The 27,415-nt window shown below is 47.6% G+C and overlaps 1 protein-coding gene across 1 annotated transcript in view; it reads right to left on the reverse strand.

Moving 5' to 3' along the window:
* Positions 1 to 27,415, reverse strand: part of LOC146808487 (transient receptor potential cation channel subfamily M member 2-like) — a 1,974,138-nt gene that overhangs the window by 122,812 nt on the left and 1,823,911 nt on the right. Inside the window, exon 24 of the mRNA XM_085623577.1 lies at positions 7,042 to 7,174. Coding sequence (XP_085479703.1) covers positions 7,042 to 7,174 — 133 coding nt within the window. The remainder of the gene's footprint in view (positions 1 to 7,041; positions 7,175 to 27,415) is intronic.

A 27,415-nucleotide genomic window follows, 5' to 3' on the forward strand; every position in this document is an offset into this window, starting at 1 on the left:
AAAACTGCCAGACTATGGTTGGTCCTGACATTGCTTGCATTGGTAACCTGGTATATTTCACCCAGGATGATCTGTCCAGGGTCCACAAGATCCTCTGCCACCATGGTGACACTAGCACCTGTGTCCCTGAATGCCAAAGCCATTTATTACAGGCTGCTATTTGTATTTGCTCAGATTACTGGGGATCACTAGGAAGCCTTTGAATCTCAAGGAGAGGGGGCTTTTAAATCCAAAGGAATGGAGCACCCAGAACCATAAAGTTAAAAAAAATGTGTTTCCTTTGGATAAGCAACAACTTCAAATATTCATACTCTTCTTATCATTCAGCCCAGTCACTTCAAGGTCCATACAAGTAAAGCACTTATAAATGGCACATTTGATAAATGTATTCTGTTATTTTGTTGAATCAATACATTTCAAGATAAAAATCACAAATACAATCAAAAATACATACACTACTTGATTAAAAACAACTAAAACAATATTCCATCAACTCAGGAGAATAATATAGACAAAACAATATGTCATTCCTGTGTTACTGGGTGTAATTTATAGACAGCATTTAGCACGAATAAACATTTCCTGTCTACAATTTGATGCTGACTGCTACCCAATTTAACAAGATTTAGTTAGGCGTCAACGCGTTTCGGTGGTTAACTTCTATTGGAACCACCTTCTTCAGGACATAAATGTATTCTCTTCATATGATATGATTAAAACCAAAGATCTGTTGCAAATCAGACCGGTGAAAACTGCACTCGGAAGTTGATTTTCTAAAGGATTTTCAATAGTCATAAAGTGTCTTAAATCTTCTTGAATTTCTAAAGTTTGCTCCACCTTACTTATTTAATCCAGCAGTTCATTAGTGATCACTCTGCTTATTCAATCCAGCAGTTCATTAATGATCAAGCCCAAATATTAAGAGTATATTTCTCCCGCTGATGGCTGTCAATTTATCATACAGCCGGGTATTTTGTTTGTGACTCTATTCTAACAAACCGGGCATACCGCTGGTGCTCGTAGCGACATATCAATGTCTCCATCACAAACCAGCAATGCCTGAGTGGGTACGCTGACTATGCCAGAGTCCACTTCAAAACCCAGGGTCAACCCTACTACACCCTTATTCTGAGTACCACCTCCACCATTAGCTGAACTAGGGGGAACAGATGCCTTAGGGACTGGAGTGGTGGTGGTTTGGTCTTTGTACTTGTTACAATCAGACGTCCAGTGCACTTTCTGTTTACAGAATTTGCACCAGGGCTTCTTTTGGCCTTTTGGCTTTGTAGACTGTCAATCCCCACCAGATGCAGATTTTTGGGGCCCTTGTGAAGACTTCTGGTCTTTTGACTCATCCCCACCTCTCTCAGAGCCTTTAGGATCTTGCTTCTTGGTGTCACCCCCTTGGTTCTGGGTTTTCTGCCTCACCCTAGTTCTGACCCATTTGTCTGCCTTCTTTCCCAATTCTTGGGGAGAGGTCAGATCAGAGTCCTCCAGGTAGTGATGCAACAACTGGTTTTGGCAATTATTAAGGATCTGTTTTCTCATCATAAGATTATACAATCCCTTAAAATCAGTAACTCTATTACCAACCAGCCAACCCTCCAGAGCCTTGGTTGCACAATCAACAAAGTCTGTCCGGTCCTGATTATGTGCTTTCTGGGTGTCTCTGAACTTCAACCTGTACTGCTCAGTGGTTAAGCCAAACGCATCTATTAATGCACTCTTCAGGACTTCATAATCATCAGCATCCTCTTCTCTAACAGTGAGGAGCTTGTCTCTACCTTTATCAGAAAAGGAGAGCCACAATATTGCTGCCCACTGTTTCTGGGGGACCTGTTGTACTCTACAGGCCCTCTCCATAGCAGTTATGCATTTGTGGATATCATCCCCACTCTGGTAGGGAGGAACAACCTTGGACAGGTTCCTATGGTCTGGAATGTATTCTCTGACTCTAGGGACACTGTTGCTGCCACCAGGGGGTTCTAACCCCTCTTTTCTAGAAGCCATCTGGAGCTCAAAGGCTTCTTTATCTAATGCCAACTGCTTGGCCTTAAGGGCAAATCTTGCTTCCTCATACTGCAGCAGTTTGTACATTCTTTCAGTGGAGGTCTCTCTTCCATTAAAGTATGAGTACCTCGGGCGGACAGATTCTCTGCCAGAGTGATAGGAGTGGTCAAATTCCCTTGAAGGGGACTTAGCCCTCTCTTCCACTCTGTTAGTTCTCTTAGGGAGAATTCCTCTGTCCTGTTCAGATCCTTCTGGATCTGGCCCTTCAAACACAGAGTCCTGGTCATCTTGATTTTCATCATCTGACCCAGACACTGTAATTGACCCACTCCCTGATTCAAATCTGTTAGCTCCTAGAGCCTACCTCAAATCATCTGCCGTCAGCAGATCTATCAGGCCTAGTGTGGAGTGACTCTGTCCTAGCTTCAGGTGTCTTGCAACACACATGGCTTTCAGGTCAAAGAAAGTCATGTCCTTATACTGAAGCTGAGTGGACTCACTGGTTCCACCCTTTGAGGACATTCTAGTGTTGTGCAGTGTTGTACTACCTACACTAGTTTGTGGCCTACTGATCCTAGCTTGAGCTGTAGTAAGGGTGTGCTATCCCTTCACTCACAGCACTAAGTTCAGTAGAACTTATTGATACTAAGCTTGACTTTTATATGTACCTTGAGTAATTCAAATAGAGATTTTCTGGTAAAACAATGGCAAGCTGGAATCCCACACGCTGCCCACCAATGTGAGAAGTTGGCCTGGCATATGCTGGTCACTAGTTAAAGTGGCCACCTTGCACCAGTCCAATTTGACTCTCATGGTAGATAGGTTTAAGACAACCTTTTAAAGAAAGCTATCCTGTGGTAGATGTGGAGAGCAGCCTTCAGGCTAAGTCTCAGAGGAATGTAAAGCAGCTTGTTTTACCTTATAATCTCTTGAATTACCAAATGAAAGGACACCACACAGGTATATATATAAAATATTTATGTATTTATTACTAGACACACTCTACTAATCTCTGTATGAGATTAGAAGTCAGAAACATATGCAAATATCAACGTTTCACAATAAGTTAAGCACAAATATGGCTGGGGCCCTAGGGGCGCACCAAACCATATACTCAAAAAGAGGTTTAGGAATGTCAACTTGCAAGGGACAAGGCCTAGGGCCTGTAGAATCGCTGGGGCCTCACTAATCCACCCAAGGCATGTAAGTAAAGGACCCAAGGGAGATGCGTGCAGTGTGAGAACACAGCTGTGGGTTCCCTATTGATTTCAATGGAGCAAGCCGAGGTTTGATTTATAAAGTTTTAGGGTACTTCGGGAGAGTCTACAAGCAAGCCACTTACAAGGTAAGTAATTCGAGGGCCAACACACACAGGAATACCGGAGTGCACGAGTTACCTCACCCAGGGAAGCCGGTTGCATAAGTGTCTTTTGGTGTCGGGTCGCGTCGTCGTTTTCAATGGAAGCCGAAGAAGATTTGCTGCTTGTGAAGACTGGAGAAGTGTCCAGTGGAATCCAAGGCTGGATTCAGTAGAAAGAAGACCTGAAAGCAGAGGAGACAGTGTTCAAAGTCACTTGCCAGTGACCCGGCGCCAGGATGATGAATGCCCACAGTCGTCGGGTGATTTCAGGTAATCAAGGGTGTTTTGACTCTTCAGCCACGAGGTCCAGGAGGCATCGACGATGACCAGGAGCTGGATTCAGAGTGTTCCACAAAGTCTGCAGCTTACTGAGGTGTCAGCAACCGGATTGGAGCCAACAAGCCTTGGCAACAGTAAGTCTTGTGGAAAATGAAGAAAGTCAGCGGTGCAGACCAGCAAGGTCTGAGAGACTTACCCAGTGAAGGTAAGTGAGCACAGGCCTAAAGCAACCAGGGAAGTCCTTTGGTTTGATGAGAAAGTCTTCAGGGGACCCACAAGCCAACAGGCAAGGGATCGCAAAGATGCCTCGTGAGGATTCACTTCACAGGAGCCCACGGTCACTAGAGACGAGGTAGGCCTCGGATTATAGGTGGAAATCCTGCTGGAGGCTTGGGCCACACATGGTCCAATGCACAAGTTCATAGAACATTGTGAAGGGGTTGCACTTGACAATAGTGCCCGTTACCAGGTTATTGCTGTTCCTCGTCACTCGTGGGGTCCACTCGCCTCCGCTTTGCTGGGGACTCATAATGGCCGTCGAGAAGTCAGGAAACCTACTTCTGGGGCTGCAGGGCCTTCGGACTTCAGCGGGAGCGGGAAAGTTTGCGACCATAGTTTCAAGTTTTTGGTGCCTGCCAAGCAGGGGAGTCACTCCTCTACTCCAAGGGAGATTCTTCTGTCTTCCAAAGGTAGTGGAACGTCGAAGGGCCAGGATTCTTCTTGTAGAGGGTCAGCCAGGGATATCTGATTTGCAATGGCAAGGTTTCCCTATCTTATACTAAAGAAAAGGGAGGGACTAGCTCTATGACCCCTCCTATGGGAGGGCCAGGGGAGTGGGTGGCTACACCCACTTCCCTTTGTCCAGTTTCGCACCAGAGCAGGGTCAGGTAGCCCCTGAACCGGTTTGAGCTGGCATATGCACAGAGGAGCCTACTGCTCCCCCAGTGCAGGACTTCAAAGCACTCTAGGAGTGCACCCACCCAGCCCCAATACACTAAATTCTGTCTGGAAGGTGGTTACACCTCCCTGTGACAGGATGCCTATTGTTGGGCCTCCTCCACTGCAAGTTTCGGTCAGCAGCAAGAGGGCATCCATCTAGAAGGGTGGTATCATACTCCCACACCAGATACTGGTGTGGGGGTATGATTCCAAGTTGTTTGACACCAAACATGACATGTTTTGATGCATTCATTCCAAAGTTAGCATTTACCGGTAGGTTATAATGCACTTAAGAGTATATGGTTTAACCGCATCCACAAACAGCCACAGAGAATAGACTCTGCCAGCTGCAGAGGGGCACTGCTCATGCAGAGGTACCCCCTCACAATGTAAACCAAGCACCCTGCCCTCAGGATTGATAGGGCCTGCCTTAGGGGTGACTGATAGGTTTATATGTGTGTCTATGGTGAGATATAGGGAACCTATACCTCAGTGAGGAGTGCTAACACTACCTCACCCAGGCTGCTGTAGCAGGCCTGTAGTGTCAGATTTAGTCTGCGTCCCAGGGGTGGCATAATACATGCTTCAGCCCCTGATAGGCCGGTGAAGTACCTGTGCCCTTGGTACCTAAGGTACCATATACTAGGGGCTCATAAGGTACCTCAGTATCCAATCACTAGTGCATCTAATATGCACTCCAAGTTGTTTAGAGAGAACAGAGAGACTGGGGCCCTGATTAGCAGGGACCCAGCCAGACTGTAGCCAGAAACCAGTGTTAACATCAGAAAAAAAGTGGGAGCAACATAAGTGCAGATCCTACTCTCCCACAAATGTTGTCCAGCTCCCTATCCTGACCAATGTCTCTGAGGGCCCTCCAAAAGTAAGTATGTTCTGGAGGGTCAGATCGGCCTCTGCACCAAGTCTTGAGGCCCCCAGGACCCACCGGAGCTGAATGGCTCCAATATCCGGCGTAACCTTGCTCCAAAAACCTCCCAATCCGAGTCCAGGCAGACTCCAACTCTACAGTGTGCCAGAGCAACAGTAGCCCAGCAGCTCCAGAAATGTTGCTCCAGGGTGATAGATCCTGATTGTGAGGTGCTTTTTTGAATGCCATTGGCCAGCTACACATCTCTGTACCCATCAAGCCTAGCCAGGGCATCTTCAATCCAGCTGTACTCCTGCGGCCTCAAAACTCTTGTGACTCCCTACTCTCTCTTAAGATTCATTGGACGTGCCTGCAAGTCCCCCTTTTCTTTTCTGAGTGCCCCCCCTGGTTTCCTTCTTTTCTCGTTCCTCCCCAGAAACCCAGGGAGCTCCCTAGAACTCGGCCTTGGAACTTTAGACATTGGCCCCTGAACCTTATTATTCCAAAAGCTGACAAGTGAAAGTAATTTCATTGCTTTGATTTTCCACGTGCCTTTTTCCCTCCATAGGAAATGAATTGTGCGTAGTTGCACATGTGGTTATTGCAGTTTTCTGTGATTTATCTATTTGGTCTCACCTTCATTCATTGAGTGTGTGTATTATTTATTGCCTCTGTGAGTTCAACAAATGCTTAGCACTACCCTCTGATAAGACTAACTGATCTCCGACACTACTACTAAGGAGAGCGTTTGTATTATCTACTTTAGCCTCTGTAAACCAATAGGGGTCTCTTCTACCTCTGTGCACAGGGTACCCCATTGTGGTGCACTATATAGAGAGGTGGGGTTCCTACAGCATGCTTCAAGCAGTCTCTTCTACAGTGACCCAACTGAAAGACGAGGAGCTCCCAGGTGTGGTGAACCCACCTTCCACCTCCCTTAACCACTCCACAGTCCATTCCACCCCACCGCTTCCTGCTATGTCCTGCAACAATTGTATCTGAGAGACCTTCACTTTGATTTTGCAGTTTCTGTTTTTTCTCCTCATACAATGATTTACTACCATAACTCAGGTTTATTGGGAAACATTCTGGATGCCAGACTACCAGTCAGTGGAGTATTTCACTTGGTGTAAAACGTCTGCTGGCGCCTTCTATTTTTTTGTGCACAATCCTTTATTTACGTTCATTGTATTTTGCTTGGTCATATTACTATTATTATGGTACCAAGCACATCTCTGCCTAGAAGACCTTAAGTAAGCAAGAACCATGCACCAAACCGAAGGTTTCATCTGCTGTGTAAACAAACTGTCACAACTTTGCACAAGGCCCTGGAGGGAATGGGGAAGATGCTAATGTCAGGTGACAGCAAATCTAAAGAGTGGGCCTGTTTAGGGAAGGTATTATTGTACACCATGAGCCTCTGCATGTTAAGTGCACAAGCTACTCTTTGGGCACCACAGAAAATGAGCGAGTGAATGAATGAGTGAGCGGGCATCTTGAAATAAATGATCTCCAGGAAGCCTGCCTTTAGAGGTAGAGCAGGCCTGCATCACCATATGCATTACAGTGGTGTGAGGGACAGACTTACTTATTGGAGGTGCCTCTTCTTTTCTTGTCTGAGCTTTTATTCTGCCCGTTTCGCTGTTTAAGGAGGTATTTTTCCTTCATTTCTTCCTCCCAGTTTAAGAGAACTGTGATGTTACTCTCATCCGATTTGTGCCCTGAGACAGAAATTGCAGAAAAATCAGAAAAAAGAACCTGCAAGTCCCATGGAATACACATACATACCACAAACGGCAGATTACATGAATGAACCCTCACCAACAATTTAATTTAACATCTAGTACCCGCTAGAAATGTCGCATGTTGACAAATACACTGTACCAATAGCCCCTTTTGTTCAATAAAACATTATGTACACTTGAGTAACCAATCTTGTCTACTCACTCTTCTTTCAGACATCACTTGCACAATATCTAATAATCAGTTAGTCATTTTCGCACATTCAGTCGGTTGGGGTCGTAGATGACGATTCAGCCATCACGTCTCATCAGAACTAGGACAGACCTGCTCAGGAAAGCTCCCTATCATAGGGTGAGAAGTCGTCTTTAGTCCCCCTTGACACATGTGATTGGCCGGCCTGTGGCTCACCAGAAGCTTTAGCTGCCACCGGAAGAAGTCATATGGGGTCAAATGCAATTGATTCCTGGGGATCTAAATCCTTTGTATTTATTAACTGATTTGCTGAGCAGTTTTTATGTATCATGTCACTAGCAAAAGACACAGACACATGCATGCATACCTTTAGAAATATGGGGGCATATCAACAAGGCGGCGATAATTTTTTATCGCCGCTTTAGCCTCGATAAAGCGGCGGTATTTTTATCGCCTTATCACCAAGGCGACGCTAACCCCTGTTAGCGTGAGTTTTCCGGCGATAGCACCGGATTTTTATCGCCTTCCAAGCCAGCGATAATTATCGCTAATGACATGCATGGTAAGCGTTCATGACTGAAATTTCACGAAAAAAGTCGCTAACACAGCTGCTCCATATTAACAAGGTTATCTCCAAATTGCTTAGCTACAAAAAAAGCACGCTAACTCCCGCTAACTCCAGTTTCTAACACCTGATAAAAACCTGACTTAAACTGGAGATAAGTGGGTGTATATAAGGGAGAGTTGGCCCAGTTTCCCAGAACAGCCACAGAAGCCATGGAGATAGTCATCCTGCAGCTCGGACTCCCACCAATGCTGCAGCAACAACAACAACCACCGCCAATGCCACCACCACCGGGACCACCACTACCCATGCAGCGACGAAGAAGAAAGCGCTCACTGCGCAGACGTGTCTACCTCACAGACTTAAGGCCAGAGGAAGTCATAGCCCACTACAGGCTCAAAAGGACATCCATCCAGCACATCCTGACCCTCATTGCCCACAGGCTGACGCCACCAACACAGCGGACAACCAATATCCCTCCGCAGACAAAACTGCTCACTGTGCTGCACTATTTGGCCTGTGGGACATTCCAACCAACAACAGCCAGAGTCGGTGGAGTATCACAGGCAGCCTTCTCAACCTTCCTCCCCACTGTCTTGGATGCCACAGACAGCCTGATTCTGCAGCACCTATACTTCCCCAACACTGTGCAGGAGCAGATTGCCATCAAGCAAGGATTCCATGCCATTGCTGGCATACCACAGGTGATCGGTGCAACTGACTGCACACATGTACCATCTGTGCCCCCTGCGGACCGCTAACACATCCACCGCAACAGGAAGCACACCCATTCAATGAATGTGCAGGCAATAGTGGACCAACGCGGACTGTTCACAAATCTCGTTGCCAAATTTCCAGGGAGTGTGCATGATGTATTCATTTTCAGACAATGCATCATAAACTAGTGCTTCCAGGATGGCACATATGGAAATGCATTGCTTGTCGGTAAGTACCAACTGAACACACCACATGCACAAAAAACACTATCATGTTGACCCATCTAGAGGGAGGATATAAATACATTGCCTAGGTACTGAAGGGGGGGGCACAAAATGCATGGGCACATGTTGATGTATTGTGTATGAGGATGAGGTATACAGGCTCCACTGTGTAGAGCACGGCTACTCATAGTATGTCCCACGTGCTGCCAGCGGCCTGGCAAGACTTTCTTGTTTGGCCGTGGACCTTGCCTACATTGTACCTGTGTGCCATGTCTGCAGATTTCAGAAAAGTGCCTCCAAACACTGCCGCAACAGCGCGGACTCCGAGAGACTCTGCACCATGGGGGCTGTGCGAGTCCAGCGATAGACAGAGTGGAGATGCATGTGCACCAAGAGGTGAAACACAACAAAAAATAGTTAACAAGTAAATGCTCCATGAAAGACCTGTGATGTACTGGGGTGTGGCTGTGTGTGTGCCCAGGAAGCTGTCCCAGCCCAGGCTGCCAGGGGGGGAGGTGACAGAAGGTGACAGAGGGAGAGAGAGGCAAAGAGACACAGGGAGGGAGACAGAGGGATGAGGGTGACAGGGGGAGGGAGATCTAGGGCGACCGAGGGAGGGAGACAGAGGGAGGGAGAGACAGAGCAAGAGAGGGAGAGACAGAGTGGGGGAGGGAGACGGAGAGAGGGAGGCAGAGAGAGAGAGAGTGAGAGATGTGTGTATGCCAGTTCTGGTGGCTCAGTGACCGGGGGTGTGCGCACCAGGGGCCTGTGTCCAACCACATGGTCAGTTCCCTTACTCACTAGCCTGCCCCCTTCCCCACTGACCCCGCACCCACCTGTGTGCCACAGGGACACAAACCACACAGCAAATTTGGGACCAGAGAGAAGAGTAACCCCCAGTACCTGGCTATCCATTTACCTTATTAAAGTCATCCGGAGTGTGTGGTTGCATGGTTGATGAAGATGATCATGCTGCAGTACTTTTTGCCGGTGACCTATTAGAGTGAGCAAACGTTTTACAAGTACTCACACATGTACAATCAGTGTGTCAAGTCTGCGGTCTGTCGTGACCAAGGTTGTAACAATGCACTTTGACTGTAGGAAGTGCAGAGTGGGGCAAATGTGCATGCATAGGCTGGAAATTGTGTCATTAAAGCACCATACTGCGCCATTGGTGTTGACTGCAGTGTTGGTGGATGCAGCTGTTGATGGTGTTTAGTAGCATCTCCTCTCTCACTCTGCCACAAATATTTCTCTGCCTCAACCCTGTCATATGGTGTGTCATGTGGTTGCCCGATGAGTAAGTGGATGTGTATTCGGTCACTACTTGTGTGTAGTAATTGACCTTTCAAATGCTAATCCATTACAAATGCTAAGAAGTGTGCAAAGGTGAGCCGTGCCATGTGTATCAGCGTGGGGAAGTGTGTGGACAGTCTGATCTTGTCGAAGAAACCACATATTGAAAATGATTGTGAGAAGTTGTGTCATGTGAGTCTAATGCTCTGCTAGTGACAAAAATGATTGTGAGAAGTTGTGTCATGTGAGTCTAATGCTCTGCTAGTGACAGATGACGCAGGCCAGTAAGTTCACGTGGTGTCACAAGTCATTGTTGATGGTGTGTGCCAACCTTCACTGTCCCCATTGGGCCCTGCAGGTGAGGTGGCTGTGGTCTGTTCCTCCGTATTACCTCGGGACATACAATTGCGTGGCTTGTGTGGTGTCACAGGTCTGCCATCAGCATGAGATGCATGTCTGAATGTCAGCTGTGCCATGTGTGGCCGAAGTCATTTGAACATTCACATGGCGGTGACTGCAACGAGTGTGGATCAGTGCTATGGCTAGATGTTAGGAGAGCCAGACTGCCTGTCGGTGTCTGTGGTTATTGTGCAGGCATCATTCCCATTTTGGACACTTGTAGTGACACTTATGCAACCGTGCAGCACACACCAGCAAAAAGGATGGTTTGAGAATCAACACTGAGACAATGTACTCAGCATTGATGCCGCTAAATAGCCAGAAGCAACACATGTCTAACCTAAATCAAAAAATAGCAAAAAGAACAATCGCATAATATGTTAACACTGCCAACATAGTATGCCTAATGAATCATGTACACATCTCCCTATTACATCTCATAGGTTATCAAGGATATGCTCTCTGCCCGTGGATGATGACACCAATTAGAAACCCCACCACCCAGGCACAGAGGCAGTACAATGCTGCACATCGACGCACACGTGGGATCGTGGAGCGTACATTTGGCGTGCTCAAGTCACGTTTCCGGTGCCTGGACATTACAGGTGGCAAACTGCTGTACAGCCCAGAAATGGTCAACAAAATAATAATAGCATGTTGTGTATTGCACAACATTTGTGTCCGCACAAATGCTCCCTGGATCAAAGTGCCTGCAGCACCGGACGATGACCAAGATGATGAAGAAGATCAACAAGGTGGCCCACACACCACTGCCAATGCTGCCGGTGTACTGATCATTAAAAATGGAAACTCCATGTGTTTGTAAGTGCCAAGTAGTGAATTTCATGGGTAATTCGGTGTTAAAGTTTCCGGACAAATGAGAAAATTGGGCATGGAATGTTGATCAAATCTGAGAAGTGGGTGTTGAATGGGGCTCAATTTGGAAGAATGGGTCCTAAAATGGGTGCAAATGTTAAATTGGGGTGTTAAATGGTGCCAAGCATGAAACTATATCTCTGCAAGCATCCAAGAGCAGAGCAGAGCAGAGCAGAGCTCACATGCACACCATCTCTGGACACCTTCAGGAAGACCGTCAAGACCGGTCTCTACTTTGAACAAATCAGCTAATTGGCAGTATGACCCAACAGACAAAATTAACTATCTGACCATCTCCCTGCACCCTGTGGTAGACAAAGTCACTGAGAGACACATAAAAACCCAGATGACTGGCTACATTGAAGAGAACTCCATCATGGACCACTCCCAGTCTTGTTTGGGTATCAAGTACAGCACCAAGAACTTACACCATGCTGACAATTCTGAAATATGCATGCCACTTGACCTGTGTCACATTGTGGACAACACATCCTACTACACCTCTATGCAGCCACAAACACCCTCTCCCACACCACACACCACACACCACATGCCAGACACCACCACAAGGGGATACAAGGAAAAGCCCTCTCCTGGAGTACAACATGGAGCGTCACTAACACACACGCTTTGCTATATGCACATGTCCCCACTCACTGCCATTGCTAGACAGCACAGGGTAAGCATATCATCCCACACAGACAACACACAGAACATCCTCCCCCTGAAGAACAACGCAGAAGACACAAAAGCCAGCTCCCAGGAATGAATGTCGGAACTAGCAGATTGGATGACACACCTCGGAATAAAGATCAACTGTGAGAAGACTGACCTCCTCATCTCTGCTCCATCCACATCCGCATCCGCATGGGACAACCTCTGGTGGTTGACAGCCCGTGTGAGCCAGCCCTCACTGACAGACCATGCACGCAAGTTTGCCATCATTCCAAGTACAACATCATCCTGCCCAGCAAGATCTACTCCATTGCATGCTACAGCTGCCTACAGACCGAACCTAATCCATCACAATGTATAACCCCAGGAAGTATAACAATTGGCCAAAATGCACTCATCCACAGCAGACTGGACTACTGCAACAAAATCTACGCAGGGAGATACAAAACGCCACTAAACAAGTTATAACACAGCATGAAAGCGGCAGACACACCTGTCTTCAGAAACCCACATCCCAAACACAAGAGGCAACACACACAGAACATCCAATGTAGCAACAACAAGGAGAAAGTAAGCCACTAACTACTCACACACACATTCAATTCACTACACATCATCAGCCACAAAGACATCCATGACAGAGTCAACCTCAACATCCCCAAGAGGAACAGCTGCTCTGACAACCTTGCCCTTGCAGACTCGACCGGGATCGGCAAATCACAAGGCTGAGGGAGAGCTGCCCCTTATGCCGCAAGCAAAGCCCTAGATGATATAGAAGTCAAATTCACACAATCTCACACCCAGCATGCTAACATGCGGAACAACAAGACATGTCTATTTGGATGAGTTGGAGCTGCACTCCTACTCCCCCACAGCACTTTTGGAGCCGCACGTGTGAGTAGGGCACATCATCCCACCCATATTGTCGGATTAATATGCACACATACTCATCACATACAGACCACCCCAGGGGAGTACTACCCTTATAATTCGCATCCCTTTTTGTAATAAATGTCTGTGAAATCACACAAAGATGTGGGGATGAGTAATGTCACGTGCCATTTTGGGTGTTGACTATTTTGGAACTTAAAAGGTAGTCTGTGTATACCCCTGAGGAAGTGTTGGCTATGAAACAACAATTCCCATTCTGTTTTGTGCAGTGGTATACACAGTACCTGGGCCTAAAAAGTGCTCCGACTCTTGCCTGTACAGCGAAGCTCAAATATCCAACACAATTGGATGAGACGGATAAGGCGCTGGACTCCTGCTCAAAACTGAGCCTCACATGTTTTTGAGGCATAGCGGGAGGGTAAATGCTGAGTCTTCCACGCATTTCAAAAGTATGTCAATTTGGACACATGGTGTTCCACCACCGTGCACTCACACAATTGCAAGCCATCATAACTAGGTCTGCCAGGGAGGGCAAGCAGACTTGCCTCCCACATGTGCAGTTTACATGGCCAAAATTAAAGGTTGCCTGGGATTTCACCTCATTGGTGGCTACTAACAAGCCACATGCCTCTGATACATAGTTGAATGGAATAGGCTGCTATGGGAGAAGCAACGGAACTTCATGGACCAGTCTGTGGCGGGAAAAAACATCTGGATCTAACTGTGGCTCGCCCATTAGCACTGGCCCTGGGGCTTGGACTCTTTGCCGGTTAGGGCGCCCACCCACAAGGTCTTGGACAGGGTGGCAGTATGGAAGGGGTGGGCCCCTTTCCCCTCACCAACGAACTACAGTTGGATAAACTTGACTTGCCCCCGGGTCAGGAATCAGCGATATTCCATTGCTGGCAAAAACAGGGCTGCAAGAGCATAGGGTCTCTCTTTGATCTAGAAGGGCTTGTGCCATGTCTGTGGACCATACAGGATTATGATTTTCCCGCTGCTTTTGTGTATTCATAATGGCAAATAACATACTGGGTCACGGGACTCGACATTGGTTACGTTACATGCAAAGTGGTCAGCGCGCAAGGAGGACACACATTCCCCATATCGGAGCTGTACAAAATGCTCATCACCACTCTGAAAGGTCAGTGCACAAAAGTGCAGGTTTTGATGGAAATGTAGCTGTGGAGGCCAACATAAGCCAAGGAATAGGAACGTATCCTGTATTGCGCACACCACACTGTGCACAGTGTAGCGGGTTCTGGAACCCCCTACAAGGTTATCTCTCATTGTTGTCACACACCTGTGCAACTACATGTCTGGTATAACAGACAGCCAGCTTGCTGCTGTCAGGGCTGCAGGATGACTGGTACACTCGTGCACTTACTCTGACATTGTTAAAAATTGTAGATATATTGTGGTGAGTCCTTAGATAACATAGATACAGCGTGTGACATAGCAATGCCCGGCGCACCGGAGTACACTCTCCTTGGCCTCTCACAGCCAAAGGCCTACTCAATAACATCCCTCAGGGCTAGGCAAATAGTCACAGCTTTGCTGGCGGACAGGCCGGTTATCCTAGCACAGTGGTGGAAAATGGCATTTCCAGGGCTCATGTTCTGCTTACAATGTCTAAGGAACCTATTAGCTCTTGAGCGCCTGTCTCGGGCTGCAGAGGGAAGGGTGAGAGAGTTTGTCCACTCCGTGTTTCCCCTTTGTGGCTTCATTGTCGAGAGATATGAGGGAAGTCACATGCCCAAAGTACTTGCAGGTCTGACGCATACCAACAATGGGGCAATCATCCTCTGCCGGTCATACAGTGGAGTGACAAGGGGGCCCCCTTACACACATATTGTGTATGCTTACTCTCATCTAGGTAGGCTGAAGCTATTGCGGAAGGTAGGGTTGTGGGAGGCTTATTGGGGGAGGGGTGTCTTTTTGCACTTTTTCATGATTGTTCCACTTCTCAGTTCTACATGGTTATTCATTGGAAAAAAGAAGACGCTCCTAGTGGCTTTTTGGCTCTTCCGGTATGCAGCCGGCCTCTGGGTGGCGGCTTAAAAACTGTGTAAATGCACACAATGCGTGCACGTCTGACATCCGGATGTAGCCAGCAAGCTGGGTTGCCAACATTAGCCTGCCTTACTATAAAAATAGGTAACACTCAAATGGAGTTGGCCGTCATTGTGCAAACCTATCTTCACATTGCATTATTGTGCAGTGACCACAGTATTAGCCTGAATGTCCATCATTGGCATATGAATTCCAGGATGTGAGATCCACATCGCAAACACAATGATATATCCCACGCGCATTTTAAGGCACATGGCTGGACACACTCCCCAATACGGTATCAGCATCAGGCCAGTATCAGCCTCTTAGCATGAAGAAAACCATTGAAAGCTATGAAAGATGCCGCATACACATTACAGTAAGCATATTGACATTAGTGGGTCCTTAGCGTGCAGATTCTGGTCGCATGAATGCTGCATGATTCCATTAGCTGCCCCTTAGCATGCAGATTTTGATTGCTTTTCATGAAAACTGGCCGCATACCCATTACAGTATCAGCCAGAGTACAGTAGCGGCCCCTTAGCGTGCAGTTTCTTGTCGCTATGTAAAAAAAAATGTCTCTGACACACAGGAAGTGATCTATGCCTGCTTCCTGTCTCCATGTGTGTGGCATTCACTTTCACTTTCTCTTTTGAGCACATTGTGTTGGATTTGGATGAGTAAGGATGTGTTGTTGGCATTGTGCTGGTGGAGAGTGTGGCTTGGGGTGTTGCTGTGTCCTGTCTAACGTGTTTTTTTAAATTGTTTTACATTTAATTTACTTTCTACTGTCTAGTGTCCTCAGTCTTGTTGTGTTTTGTGTGTTTTTTAAAACTATTTTCTTCCTTGGGTTTTCTGTTTTGTATTCTCGGGTTGAGAACTGGGGTGTGTGGAGATGCCTGGGGTGGGCAGGTAAGGGCGGATGTCTGAGGAGGCATTGGGGGGCTTCCTGTGGCTGGTTTGGTGCTACCTGCCTCTAATGCTGGAGAGGGGAGGGCGCATCCTCCAGGGGTATGGTGTTGCAGTGCGCAAGTTGCAGTGGGAGCGCATGCGGGCACAGATGCTCCACTGCTTCAAGGTGACCCGGACTGTGCGGCAGTGGAAGCACCGCTGGCAGAATATGCTGGCGCAGGAGGCGGACCTGCTGGATTACACCGGTGTCCTGCCTGGCATCCAGGGGGGTAAGTACCAATTCCCTTGTTGTCCACAACTAATGTTACGTACATATATGAGTGATGTGTGTGAGAAGATAAGGGGGCATATGTATCAAAAAACGTATTTGCGATTCACAAATAGCGATTTTTTGAGAATCGCAATTTGAGAATTGCAAAATGGGAGGTAGGTAAAAATTCACACATATGTACCAAATTCTGATTATTCCTTAATTGCGAATCACAAATTGCGAAATTGCAATTAAGGAATACCTTCCCATTCATTTCTAAGGGCCAGGAGGCCCATAGGAATGAATGGGAAGTCATTCTCAAATTGCGATTCCCAAATTGATAATCGCTAAATCTGAATTATTTCTAAGGTGCAAGGGTGCCATGATGACACCCTGATGCACCCCTGAAATGAGCATTTGTGCGCATTTGGCGCACATACATGCCATAAGAGCATGAATGTGCGCCACATGGCACATAGAAAAATCCTAAAAAGTGCTTTTTAATGAGAATTCGCAACATACCACCAACTTGAAGTTGCTGGTAATTTGCAATTTCTTAAGGAGAAGTCGCACAACTTGGGTGCTTGTTACATAGCATTTAAGGAATCTCAATATGCGATTCCTTAAATGCTTACGCCAAATTAATGAAACCCAAACATTGCAAGTCATCATTATTGCGATGCAAAAAAGGCTCATACATCCAGTTTTGAGATTTTGTCTTCGCAAAAGCTGTTTTCTTGTGAATGTCAGCGTTTGCAAATGACAAATCGCTTGATACATATGCCCCAAGATGTTTTAATGCTGTCCCGAGACCGTGATACTGTAACAACGTGGTTAATGCAATGCGACTTGCAATAAATACTTGCGCATGATGTCCTTGACCTTGGATTTGCATTAAACACTCTTCCCACTACAGTGTGTGCAACAGTACGGAAGGTGTTAGGATAGTCTAGAAAAATACACATTATTGATGTGCGCCATGCAGTGTGCAAGGTGGAGTGACGATTGGCGTTGCAATGACTGCGTAGAGTAACTGTGCCACTGGAAATACCACATAGGAATGGACATCCCCGGTGTCAAACATCCCAAAACACACATGCCTAATGTGAGCTAATACTCTGCAGGAAGGGTTGCAGGGGCATGGCGGTGTTTGCATGTTGAAGTATATCAAGGGGTGTGTCTGTCGAAGAGCAATGTTCAGAGTTAGTGCTTGGAGATGGGGAGCAACATTGCCTGTCAGAGGTGTAGCGTAAGTGTGCCACAGGCCATATCTGCAAGGTAGGAAAAGGAGCAGATTCACAATCAGGTGGGGGAACATGGCATGGGCCAGCTGGTTGGATCGTCGGGTCCTTTGATGTGCCATGGAAATAGAGTTGGATGTTAAGGTATGTTTGCCCAGTGTTTTGGATGGCTGTGTGATCCTGGGTGCACATTTTGAATGTGACTCTAGCTTTGATGTGGAGACAGTGGAGTGTGCGCAGGTGGTGGGAGGTGTGACAGGGTCCTGGCAGTGTGATGATCAGTCCTGTGGTTGCATTTGAGATGTCCTGCAGCTTGCGGTTGTGGTTCATGTTAAATATGTCATGGACTGTGTTGCCGTAGTAGGGTGAGCTATTGCACAGGGCATGAGTGAGTGTCTATGTGCGTCTGAGTAGGAGTCATTTGAGTGTCTGACATAGGAGGCAGAGTGTGTGAAAGCACGATAATGAGACCGGATAGATCTTGCAATTATCTTGGACATCGTAGTCCATGATGGATTACATGCCGCGTGCTTGGGCCGTGTTGGGGTGTGGGTCCCCCATGTCGTGTGAGGAGGCTGTGTAATTACATGCGTGGATGTTTTTGCGCATGATGGGTACTTCTCTTTTGTTGTTGCTCACTTGTATGCAGCTCTTTGACATTCATATAGCAAGCTCTGCCATTGATTCACAATACTTGTGTTAGCTGTAGTTGTGTTGGCTGGATGTGTCGAGGAGGAGTTGCCAGTCGTATGACTATAATACAATGTTGAGTCCATAGCTAATCACGATTGTGACGTGCGGAGACATGTAGATGTGAAAGATTGTAGGGCTGAATGAGGATCTCTGGGGGACTCCACGGCTGGTCTGACCCACACGTATGTACGTTGAGGAAGGAGCAGATCCAGTTGAGGGCCTTGTCTTGAATCCCTTTCTTGTGGAGTCTGCATATTGGTGGCCTTTGTGAGACAGTGCTGAAAGCCGCTGCGATTGGTCAAGGATGATGATTAAAATGCTTTTTTGGCGCTCTGTGTGGATGAGGGGCCTTGATATTGGGTGAAACAACTCAGTAGTGCATCTCTGCCAGCAGTGATGTTTTGGCTGTGCAGCATCTGTTTCAACATGTTTGTGTGTGGATGCCATTCAAAGTAGGCCCAGTCATGTCGCCAACATGAAGTCAACACCACAGGGATGTTGCATTGTTTGTCACTGTAACAATTCACATTGTGAATATGCCACGTTTGCTGGGGTTTGCTAACAACACCTATTTGCGTTTGTCCTCTCACAGATGGCCGCCAACCGATCACCCAGGGGGACATTGACCGTTTCCAGGACCCACACTTCACTGGTGAGTAGTGACAAGAAACATTGGCATGTTGCGTGGTCTTGAGTGTCTGTGCCAAATGCAGCACATTGTTGATTATCAGCATGGGTGTGTATCGCATGTCAATTGCCTATGATGTGCTGAGGTATTCAGCCTTTCCGTACTGTGTCTAATATGGTAGTGTAAAGGAGTACAAAGCATCTCATTCAGAGTTGTGAGTTTGTACATCAACAGTCATTGATACACGTGTCAATGCATGTGCCTATTTGCGAGCTAATAATGCGGCCAACTAGGCATTTACACTGCAGTTGTGATGGCAATAGGCCACTAGCATTTACTCCCATGTTCATTTGCGCAGCCTAAGCAAGATGGCACACTTACATGCGGTTGACATCGTCCAAGGGCTGTGCAGTGGGTGTAGCATTGTGCACAATGAGGCAGTGCTATTATGTCCGTACAAGGTCATACATCTTGGCACAGTAATGCCTAAGTTATGCTGCATAGCACAGAAGCAGAAGTGGTAGGGTGTAGCTCAGATCCAATATTGTCAATGGTGTGTTACACAAACACATTCCATAGATGTGTACATCAATTGCGTAATATATTTGTGCACTGCAATGGTGTTGACAGGCTATGTCCGTGTGGACATATCAGGCTGGAATCAGGATCATGTGTACCAACTCATCTGACACAATTGGTGACATCAATTAACACACATTTCATTGCCATGCATTAGATATGCATCATTTGATGTCACATAGATGAGCTGATCAGGACTGCTGCAACAAGATCTGCGTGTACACATTAGCCATAACAATTACACAATGCTCATGACCCCAGGGTGCCATTACAATGTGTTATCCTTTTTAACATTTTGCGTAGTTGAAGCGTGCATGCTCATCTCTACTATGGAGTGCGATTGGGGGTTACAACACATGCATGACTGGCAGTTGTGGGTCAATGATGTATCCCCCTCGCAGTGGATAACTATCACCAATTGCATAGTAATGGTGGAGTGAGTAAGTGCCTAAGTCCGCATTCTTACTCTAAACATGTTTCCATGTGTGCGGCATGATGCAGCATGATTACAAGTGTGAGTAGGGCAGTCCCAGGCCTGTTATTGTGCATGTAGTGTGAGACTCCAATAGGTAGATATTCACACCTGCACACATACCCCCTTGCCTGTCTTGGCACTGACTTCATGTACTGCACACAGTTCCTGGGGGACACACATGGCTGCACATGTGCATTGTAATTCTGATGCAGCTGTCTGTCACAGGGTGGGAGAGGTTTGAGCTGTGCACATAGGGGTTATGCCTCCCGAATGAAGTCAATTGTACAGGTCACACACAGCCCGGTTGTCCAAAGGTGCCATGTTTGTAGTGTATCCTTAGCTTTCAGTTGTGTCTGTGCATGTCCCATGCCATGCACTGTCATGTCAGTCTCAACAGCATGTAGTTATTTAATCATGCGTAGACATTGTGTTTAACAGGTCAGTCCTTGCCTTAACATGTTGTTTTCCACTTGTGATACAGATCTCATGTTGTACGGTTACATAGTGTAAGGGAAAGAAAACTGAGATAGATTTTTTTTCTCTCTCAGACATCATGATACCTGAGGAACAGCACCGGTTCCAGGTCGCCAATGACCGGTACCTCCATGTGCGTAAGGTACAAAAGGGTTACCGGTTGATGGCACGGATGTATCGGGCCGAGAGGAGGGCAGAGACCTGGCCGTCGCTGCCAGAATGTGTCACCACTGGCAGCGGCTCAACACCATCCACCTCAGGTGTCGTCGTGGGATCCTGGGATGTGGATCCCCCTGCTGCTACACCCGTACCATTGCCAGGCCAGCATGCACCCCCACCTGCACCAGCCCCGGCACCAGCACCATCCCCCACACCAGCACAGGCACCGGCACCAGCCCCTGCACCAGCACCGGCACCAGCCCCCGCACCTGCACCAGCACCGGCCCCCATGGACCCTGGAGTGGCACAGATAATGCGGCTTCTCAATGGCCACACTACCCTCCTTCAGGACCTCCGCCATGAGTTCCTATACTTGAACCGGCAGATCCATGAGATCAGGGCCCACCGTGGACTGCCCTGAACACTGCCCCAGTTCTCACCTCCCCCCTCTTCTTCCTTCCCACACTGTCCCCCTTTTATTATTATGTTGTGTTATGTCCTAGTTGTATGTGTGGTTTAGCATAGGTTTAGTGTAGGCTTAGTTAGGGTTAGTTTTAGATAGTTTTTACTAATTGTATTTTATAGGATTTGGGGATAGGTTTCATTCATCTTTGGGTGGGGGTTGATGTATTTATTCTTGTTCTGTGTTTGTAAATAGTTATTTAAGATAGTTTTAGGTAGCATTCATATTTGTACTTAGGTTAGGGCTAGAGTTAGGGACATAGATTAGTGTAGGTTATCATTGTATATATATATATATGTCTTTGTTAAATAAATCTGGTTAACCATAGATTTCTGCTAGCACCTATATCATGGCTGATACGGGGGAGTGGGTCTTGCACCATCGTGTGCAAATCATACCATCTTTGGAGAAATCAGTGTATGTGTAACTATGGTCGTGACCTGTCACTCAGCAGGATGGATAGAGCCCAGATACCTTAGATGTGAGCACAATGACCTTGCATGTCTGATAGATTAGCAATTATGGTTTACGGCCTACTCTGGTGACAGTTCATTGTGACCTCAAACATCTCACATGTTCCTGGCCATGGCCAATCGATCTCCATTCCATGCATGCTGTTTGAAATTTGTGGGTCCATTGCTAATGTCACATGGCACAACAGTGTCAGTGAGTCACATGAGTTATATGAGTCTGAGTAATGAGTTTGGAATAGAGGTCACTCACAGGTGTCTTGGAGTATTAGCACTGTCCGGAATACAGACTTAACTTCGAGTTTCTTGCTTTTGTGACACACTTACTCATTACAGTAATGGCTTGGGACCTGATGATGTTGGTTTGCAGATACACAGTTGTGCTGCACACAAGTGGTGACATGCTGCATTGCTCCCCGTACCAACAGTGTCATAGCCACTCATCCCAGCTGTTACTATCGCTTTGTCTCATAGTGATGACACCATTGTAATCTTGCCACTGATCCAGACTATATGCAGAGTGCAGTTCAAATGACATCCGTGGGCACATTGGCCAATATGTGTGCACTTCATGGCAGTGCTCAGAAGTAGCTTTTGCATAGGTTTTGCACAGGTAGGAGCTGACTGACGCAATGCACTTTGGAATCAGTAAGTATTGTGGACTCAACTTCAGTGTGGCTTAGTTTGTATTTCCATATATGTATGTTAGACCTGTGCCCTTGGGTCTCCTCAGCAATGTGAATCTGTTGTGAACACCTAGAGATGTGACATGCAATGTGCTACATCACAACAATCTTTGGCCAACACGTCCCATGTTTGGCTATATGCCAGGAGAGTATGCTTTGCTATCATTCTTTGCGACACTACTTCTGCCCTGCAACAGACTTGTACATGTTGTCACAGATGCATATTGTTAGAAAGTGGCTAGGTATATGCTGTTCCAAAATAGGTACGGTGTGCACAGAGTCCACAGTCACCAGAGTTTGTGCAGAGGTTAAAGTTAGATATGACCTTACTCTATGAAGTGTTACCTTGGTCAAGCAGTAAGGCAGTATCAGAGGACAGTGTAAAGCCTTTGTTGTACACACTCAGTCAGCAGGTGGTCTCACTCAATAACTGAACTCAAGGCCACTGTTTTTGATAGGAAAATATATGTTTGTTTTATTTTGTAACCAACAATAGGTATCAACAGATACTTACTCAGATTGCAAGGCTTTAGTTACATACTTTGGCAATGTGCCATTGACTTTGGTAGGTAATAGTTACAAGTTGTTGCAATAGGCAACACAATTTCAAACACAATAATACACTGAGCTCAAGTGATTTGGTAATGATTACTTCCAGGATAACTTTTGTAAGTCATGGCCTGGATCCTATATTCAGTCCTGTGCAAGGTCTTGGAAACATGTGAGTATATCCGTTGTAGTTGCTGTTGTGAGTTTTCGGAAATAATTTGCAAGTACTAAACTTGAACCTAAGAAGAAATCACTGCCAATGATTTCCTATGGAAGAAAATAGTGTGATTGGTAAGTACGGTTGTGAGTGGTTTTCAGGGTCAGTGCTGGGCAACAAGATCCAGCATTGGGATCTCTCCTAATAGCAGTTGAGTTGTTCCATTTCTGTTAGTTGGTTGATTTCAAGCAAAACTTGTAACTTTTAGGATCTCGACACTTACAAGGAATTTCTTATGAAACCAATAAATGTTACCCTACGGAATGCATTTGGGTTATTGGCTTTTTGGTAAGTACTCGACTGGCAGAGTTAAAGTTCTGGGCACAGACTCAAGGTTCCCCCAGGCTCAGGTTTGTACAGTTGGTACACCCTATGTGGGACTGTGTCAGATGTGGGCAGAGTGAGTGTTGCACGATGTTGTCCCATGGGAGACAGGGGGTCCTTGGTTGCTGGCTACTAACTAGCAGGCCACACGGCTGCGGGAGCTGGGGTCCTGGTCACTTGCTCAGGGCAAATGTGGGAACTAGGTACGAGTAGAAGTTCCACTGCCAGGGCCACTCGGGCAGGTGGGTGCAGGGTGCCTTTGACCCTTTGTGCGCTCAATGGATTGCAATGGGAAAGCTTCTGGGCAAACCAAGGCTGCAAGATCGGGGTCGCAGTTTCTTCATGTGCCCCCACCACTTTGTGAGTTAAATTGGGTATTTTGAGGGTGGGTATGTCCCCAGGAGTCGGGCAAAGGGGGCCGCAGTGCGCCGGGTGCTGGGGTGACTTTTGGTCTTGTTAAATCTTACCCTCTGTTGATTGTGGCCGGGGGGGGGGGTTCCTGGTTCTGAGGCTGCAGGCGTCATAATGAGTGTCGCGGTGAGACCTTGGTGGCCAGATTCGGGGTCACAGTTGCCGGGGGGGACATCATCGGGATCTTTGTCCACCCCAACACAGGCCAGGCTTGTCCAGTGCAGGGTGTGCAGGCTTTGCAGTTCCGTGATGATGCCAGGGGTTTGAAAATTGCTTTGGGCAGAGCTACTGATCATCGGCCTCCCATATGATCTGAGTCACAAGGTAGCCAGGACCGCAGGGGTTTGTGATGTTGCTGGCCAAAGTGGGTCTGGGCTGTGGCAGGAACAGTTTTAAGGGCCGACAGGCCGGTAGGGGTGGGGCCAAAGCAGTTGGTGTCTTCGTCTTCTTAGCAGCTGCACGGTAGTTTCTTTCTTCTTGCTCTTCCCTGCTTTTTCTAAATCAAGCAAAGGAAACTTCAGGGTGCCTCTAAATACTATTTTTATTTGCGCTGCAGGTAGGTACAGGGCAGGGACCAATGTGTCCCTGCCCTGGGGTGGATACACACACTATCCTGCCACTCACCTGTGGGAGTGGGCCAGTAGCCTAGTCCTGATTGTGCAGAGCTTCACATCTTCAAGATGGAGAGCGCACGGAGATAGGCTTCACCTCGCCTCCCCCACCTGAGGGTTGGTGTGGGCAGGCTGGAACATACCCTGTCCTTATTTTGTGTTTCCGGCCAGTCTTCCCGCAAGGGTGGGTGTCAGAACGGGGTGTTGGGGACAGTTTTCTGGGTACAGCCCGTGGCCTGTAGACGCTCACTGAGTCTGCATGCCTTTCAAGGTTCCCCCTGGCCATCCTGGGGGAGGAGACCTAGCATCCCACCCAGCATGTGCATTATTGCAGGCCCAGGGGAGCGGGGGCTGTGCACCCTGGGGTCCAGCAACATATCTGATGTGTGGCAGCCTAGGCAGCCTCCCAACCAGACATGGATTGTAGGTTAGTTGTCCATGGTTAGACCATTGTGAATGTTAGTGGTTAGGGAAGGAACATAGGCCCTGGGCACCTGATTGGCAGGAGTCCAGGGCACACTCACTCAAAGTCCATTCAGCAGTTCCTCAACAAGTGGGGAATCCCATGCATGAAAGATAGTAATTTCTCACACACAAGTCATACATGTAGTGTGACCAGAATTGGGATATTGCTAGTTGTGCCATCGGATCAATGTTGTCAGTGCAATTTTGGCCGTGTAATCTTGTGGGGCACCCTGTGGGCCTTCTTCACTCTCTGACTCCGGTTGTCTCATCTTTGCCGTCATTGCAAGTGTTATTTATTTTGAAACACTGTGCCCCCTTCTGATGGGTTTAGTTGTATTGCTCATTTACATTTCTTAGCCAGTATTTGGACACGTGTTTTTCAGACTGCCTCCGCTCTCCCTTCCCGCCACAGTTTCCCCTGCTGAGCCGCACAGCAACACGCACTTTCGTAACACCCACATGCCAGGCTGATCCTCCAAACTCCCCTTCCACTTGCATACATCCATGCCGGGTCCGCGCAAAGTGCAGGAACACACGTGCCACTACGATGCTAGCACACTCAACGCCCTCAACATAGGACGATCACACACCAGCTTCCTGCCCAGAACAGTACGCACACAAGGACACATCTCCAGCCAGAACCGCATTGTCACCAGCATTGAATCTGCAAATCCACCCACTGTGCTGTAAGCAAACTACCTCAGATGCATTGTCCCCAACACCTGCCACGGATGCCAACACACAAGTGAACTCTGGGACCTACTCAAATCTACCTCCCCAGACATGGTCTCCATGACAGTGACCTAATTGTACCCCGCCTCAGAACACTCCCTTGCCATAGCCATCCTGTGCAGCTACAAGATCAACCACAGGGACCGCCCCAACGGAGTAGGACTATGAATTGACATCGTCAACAGGAACACTCGCAGAGTCTCAAACAACCACAACAACATCCTCATCAACGTAAGACACATGCACATCCAGATCCACAACAATTCAAAAAGCACCCTCAGAGTAACCCGCGTCTACATAGCCTCCAGACCCCGAACACAGTTCTGCATCTCCATCACCAACTTTGTCGGTACACACGCCCTCACTTCCACAGACTACATCCTTCACGTCGGGCTGAACTTCCACCTCGTGTCCATTGACGGCACTGTATCCACCACCCTGACCGACACCCTGGCCACCCTCAGTCTCATACAACTTGTCACAACACCCACCCACCACAACAGCCACACACTTGACCACATATTATCCGCAAGCTCCAACATCTACACCAACCACCGAGCCAACCTCCACTGGAACAACCATCAACGCAGCAAATTCGCATTCCATGAAGACACCACGCGCCACCACACCCTACAGATCCACTGGCACTGCTAGAACACAGTCACAGAAGCACAGCTATCCATCAACCTTGCCTGGAGCACAACCACCCACACTCACTCCAGCGCCCAGAACGTCAGACAAGGGATAGGCAACAGCGCAAACCCACTCCCCCAGATTAAGACACACTCCAACAGACACACCAGCAAGTGAGCCAGCTGGTTCAATGCAGAACACCAGGCATCAATGCCGCCCTGCCATGAGCTAGTGAAGAAATACACCATCAACTCCACAGATACGCAATTGGGCCTCCTTCAAAGAGCGCATTGCCAACAACGCACACACCAGACAAGTGCTCTTCAACCTAGTGAAAGAACTCTCCTAAACCAGCTCCAACAACAACACCATCCCACCTTTGCAAGACCTGTGCAACTCCTTAGTTGCTTTTGTCCATCGCAAGGGTGCAGCCATCCACGACAGCTACAACGCCACGACTGCCACGACTAGCACTGAGGCCTCCATCACCACGGATCCCATACACGGCAAGCCCCTGCTCTCCTGGACCAACGTAAACAACACAAACACAATGCACATCTGGTACTACATCCACTACGGATCTACGTCAGGCACATGCCCACACCACATCTGCTCCAAAGCCAGCCCCACCATTGCACCCCATTTCCAGATGAGCATCAACATCTCCCTCGTAAATTCAACATTGACGTTGACCTGGAAGCACGCCGATATCAACCCCTAACTCCACAAACAAATGACTGAACCCATGGACCGCCTTTTGCTTCCGTCCCATCTCCCTGCTGCCATTCGTGTGAGGTGTCATTGCGAAGACCATCAACAGACAACTGACCCACTATGGGAACAGCATCCAGGATCCGTCCCATTTGCGCATCAGCGGCAACTCCTGCAGCAAACTGGACACATCTCCGCCGCCAATTACATAATGCCACAGATGGACAACAGTGAAGGAGCAGCACTCATTGACCAGTATCTGTGATTTGACTTCAACACTGTCTTGCACTGCACACTATGCACACGCATACACAACAACGAGATCCGAGACAAGGCTCATGACTGGACAGACTCCTTCCTCTACGGCAAAACCCAGTCCAGCCTCCTCCACCCTTCCTGCTAAGAGTCCACAGTAATCTTCTGCGGATTACCCCAGGGCTCATCCCTCACACAACATTGCTCTACAGGTACATGTCAACACTTGCACACGTTACACAACTGCCCAACCTCAACATCATCTCCTACGATAACAGCCAGCTGATCTTCTCCCTCACCATGGCCACCCTCACTTACACAACCATACACCATGTAGGACTGTAAGACATTGTGAGTGGACGAAGGACTGCCAACAGGAGAAGTACATCAGACA

This window comes from Triturus cristatus, chromosome 8, assembly GCF_964204655.1.
Source record: "Triturus cristatus chromosome 8, aTriCri1.1, whole genome shotgun sequence".
NCBI classification, from domain to species: Eukaryota; Metazoa; Chordata; class Amphibia; order Caudata; family Salamandridae; genus Triturus; species Triturus cristatus.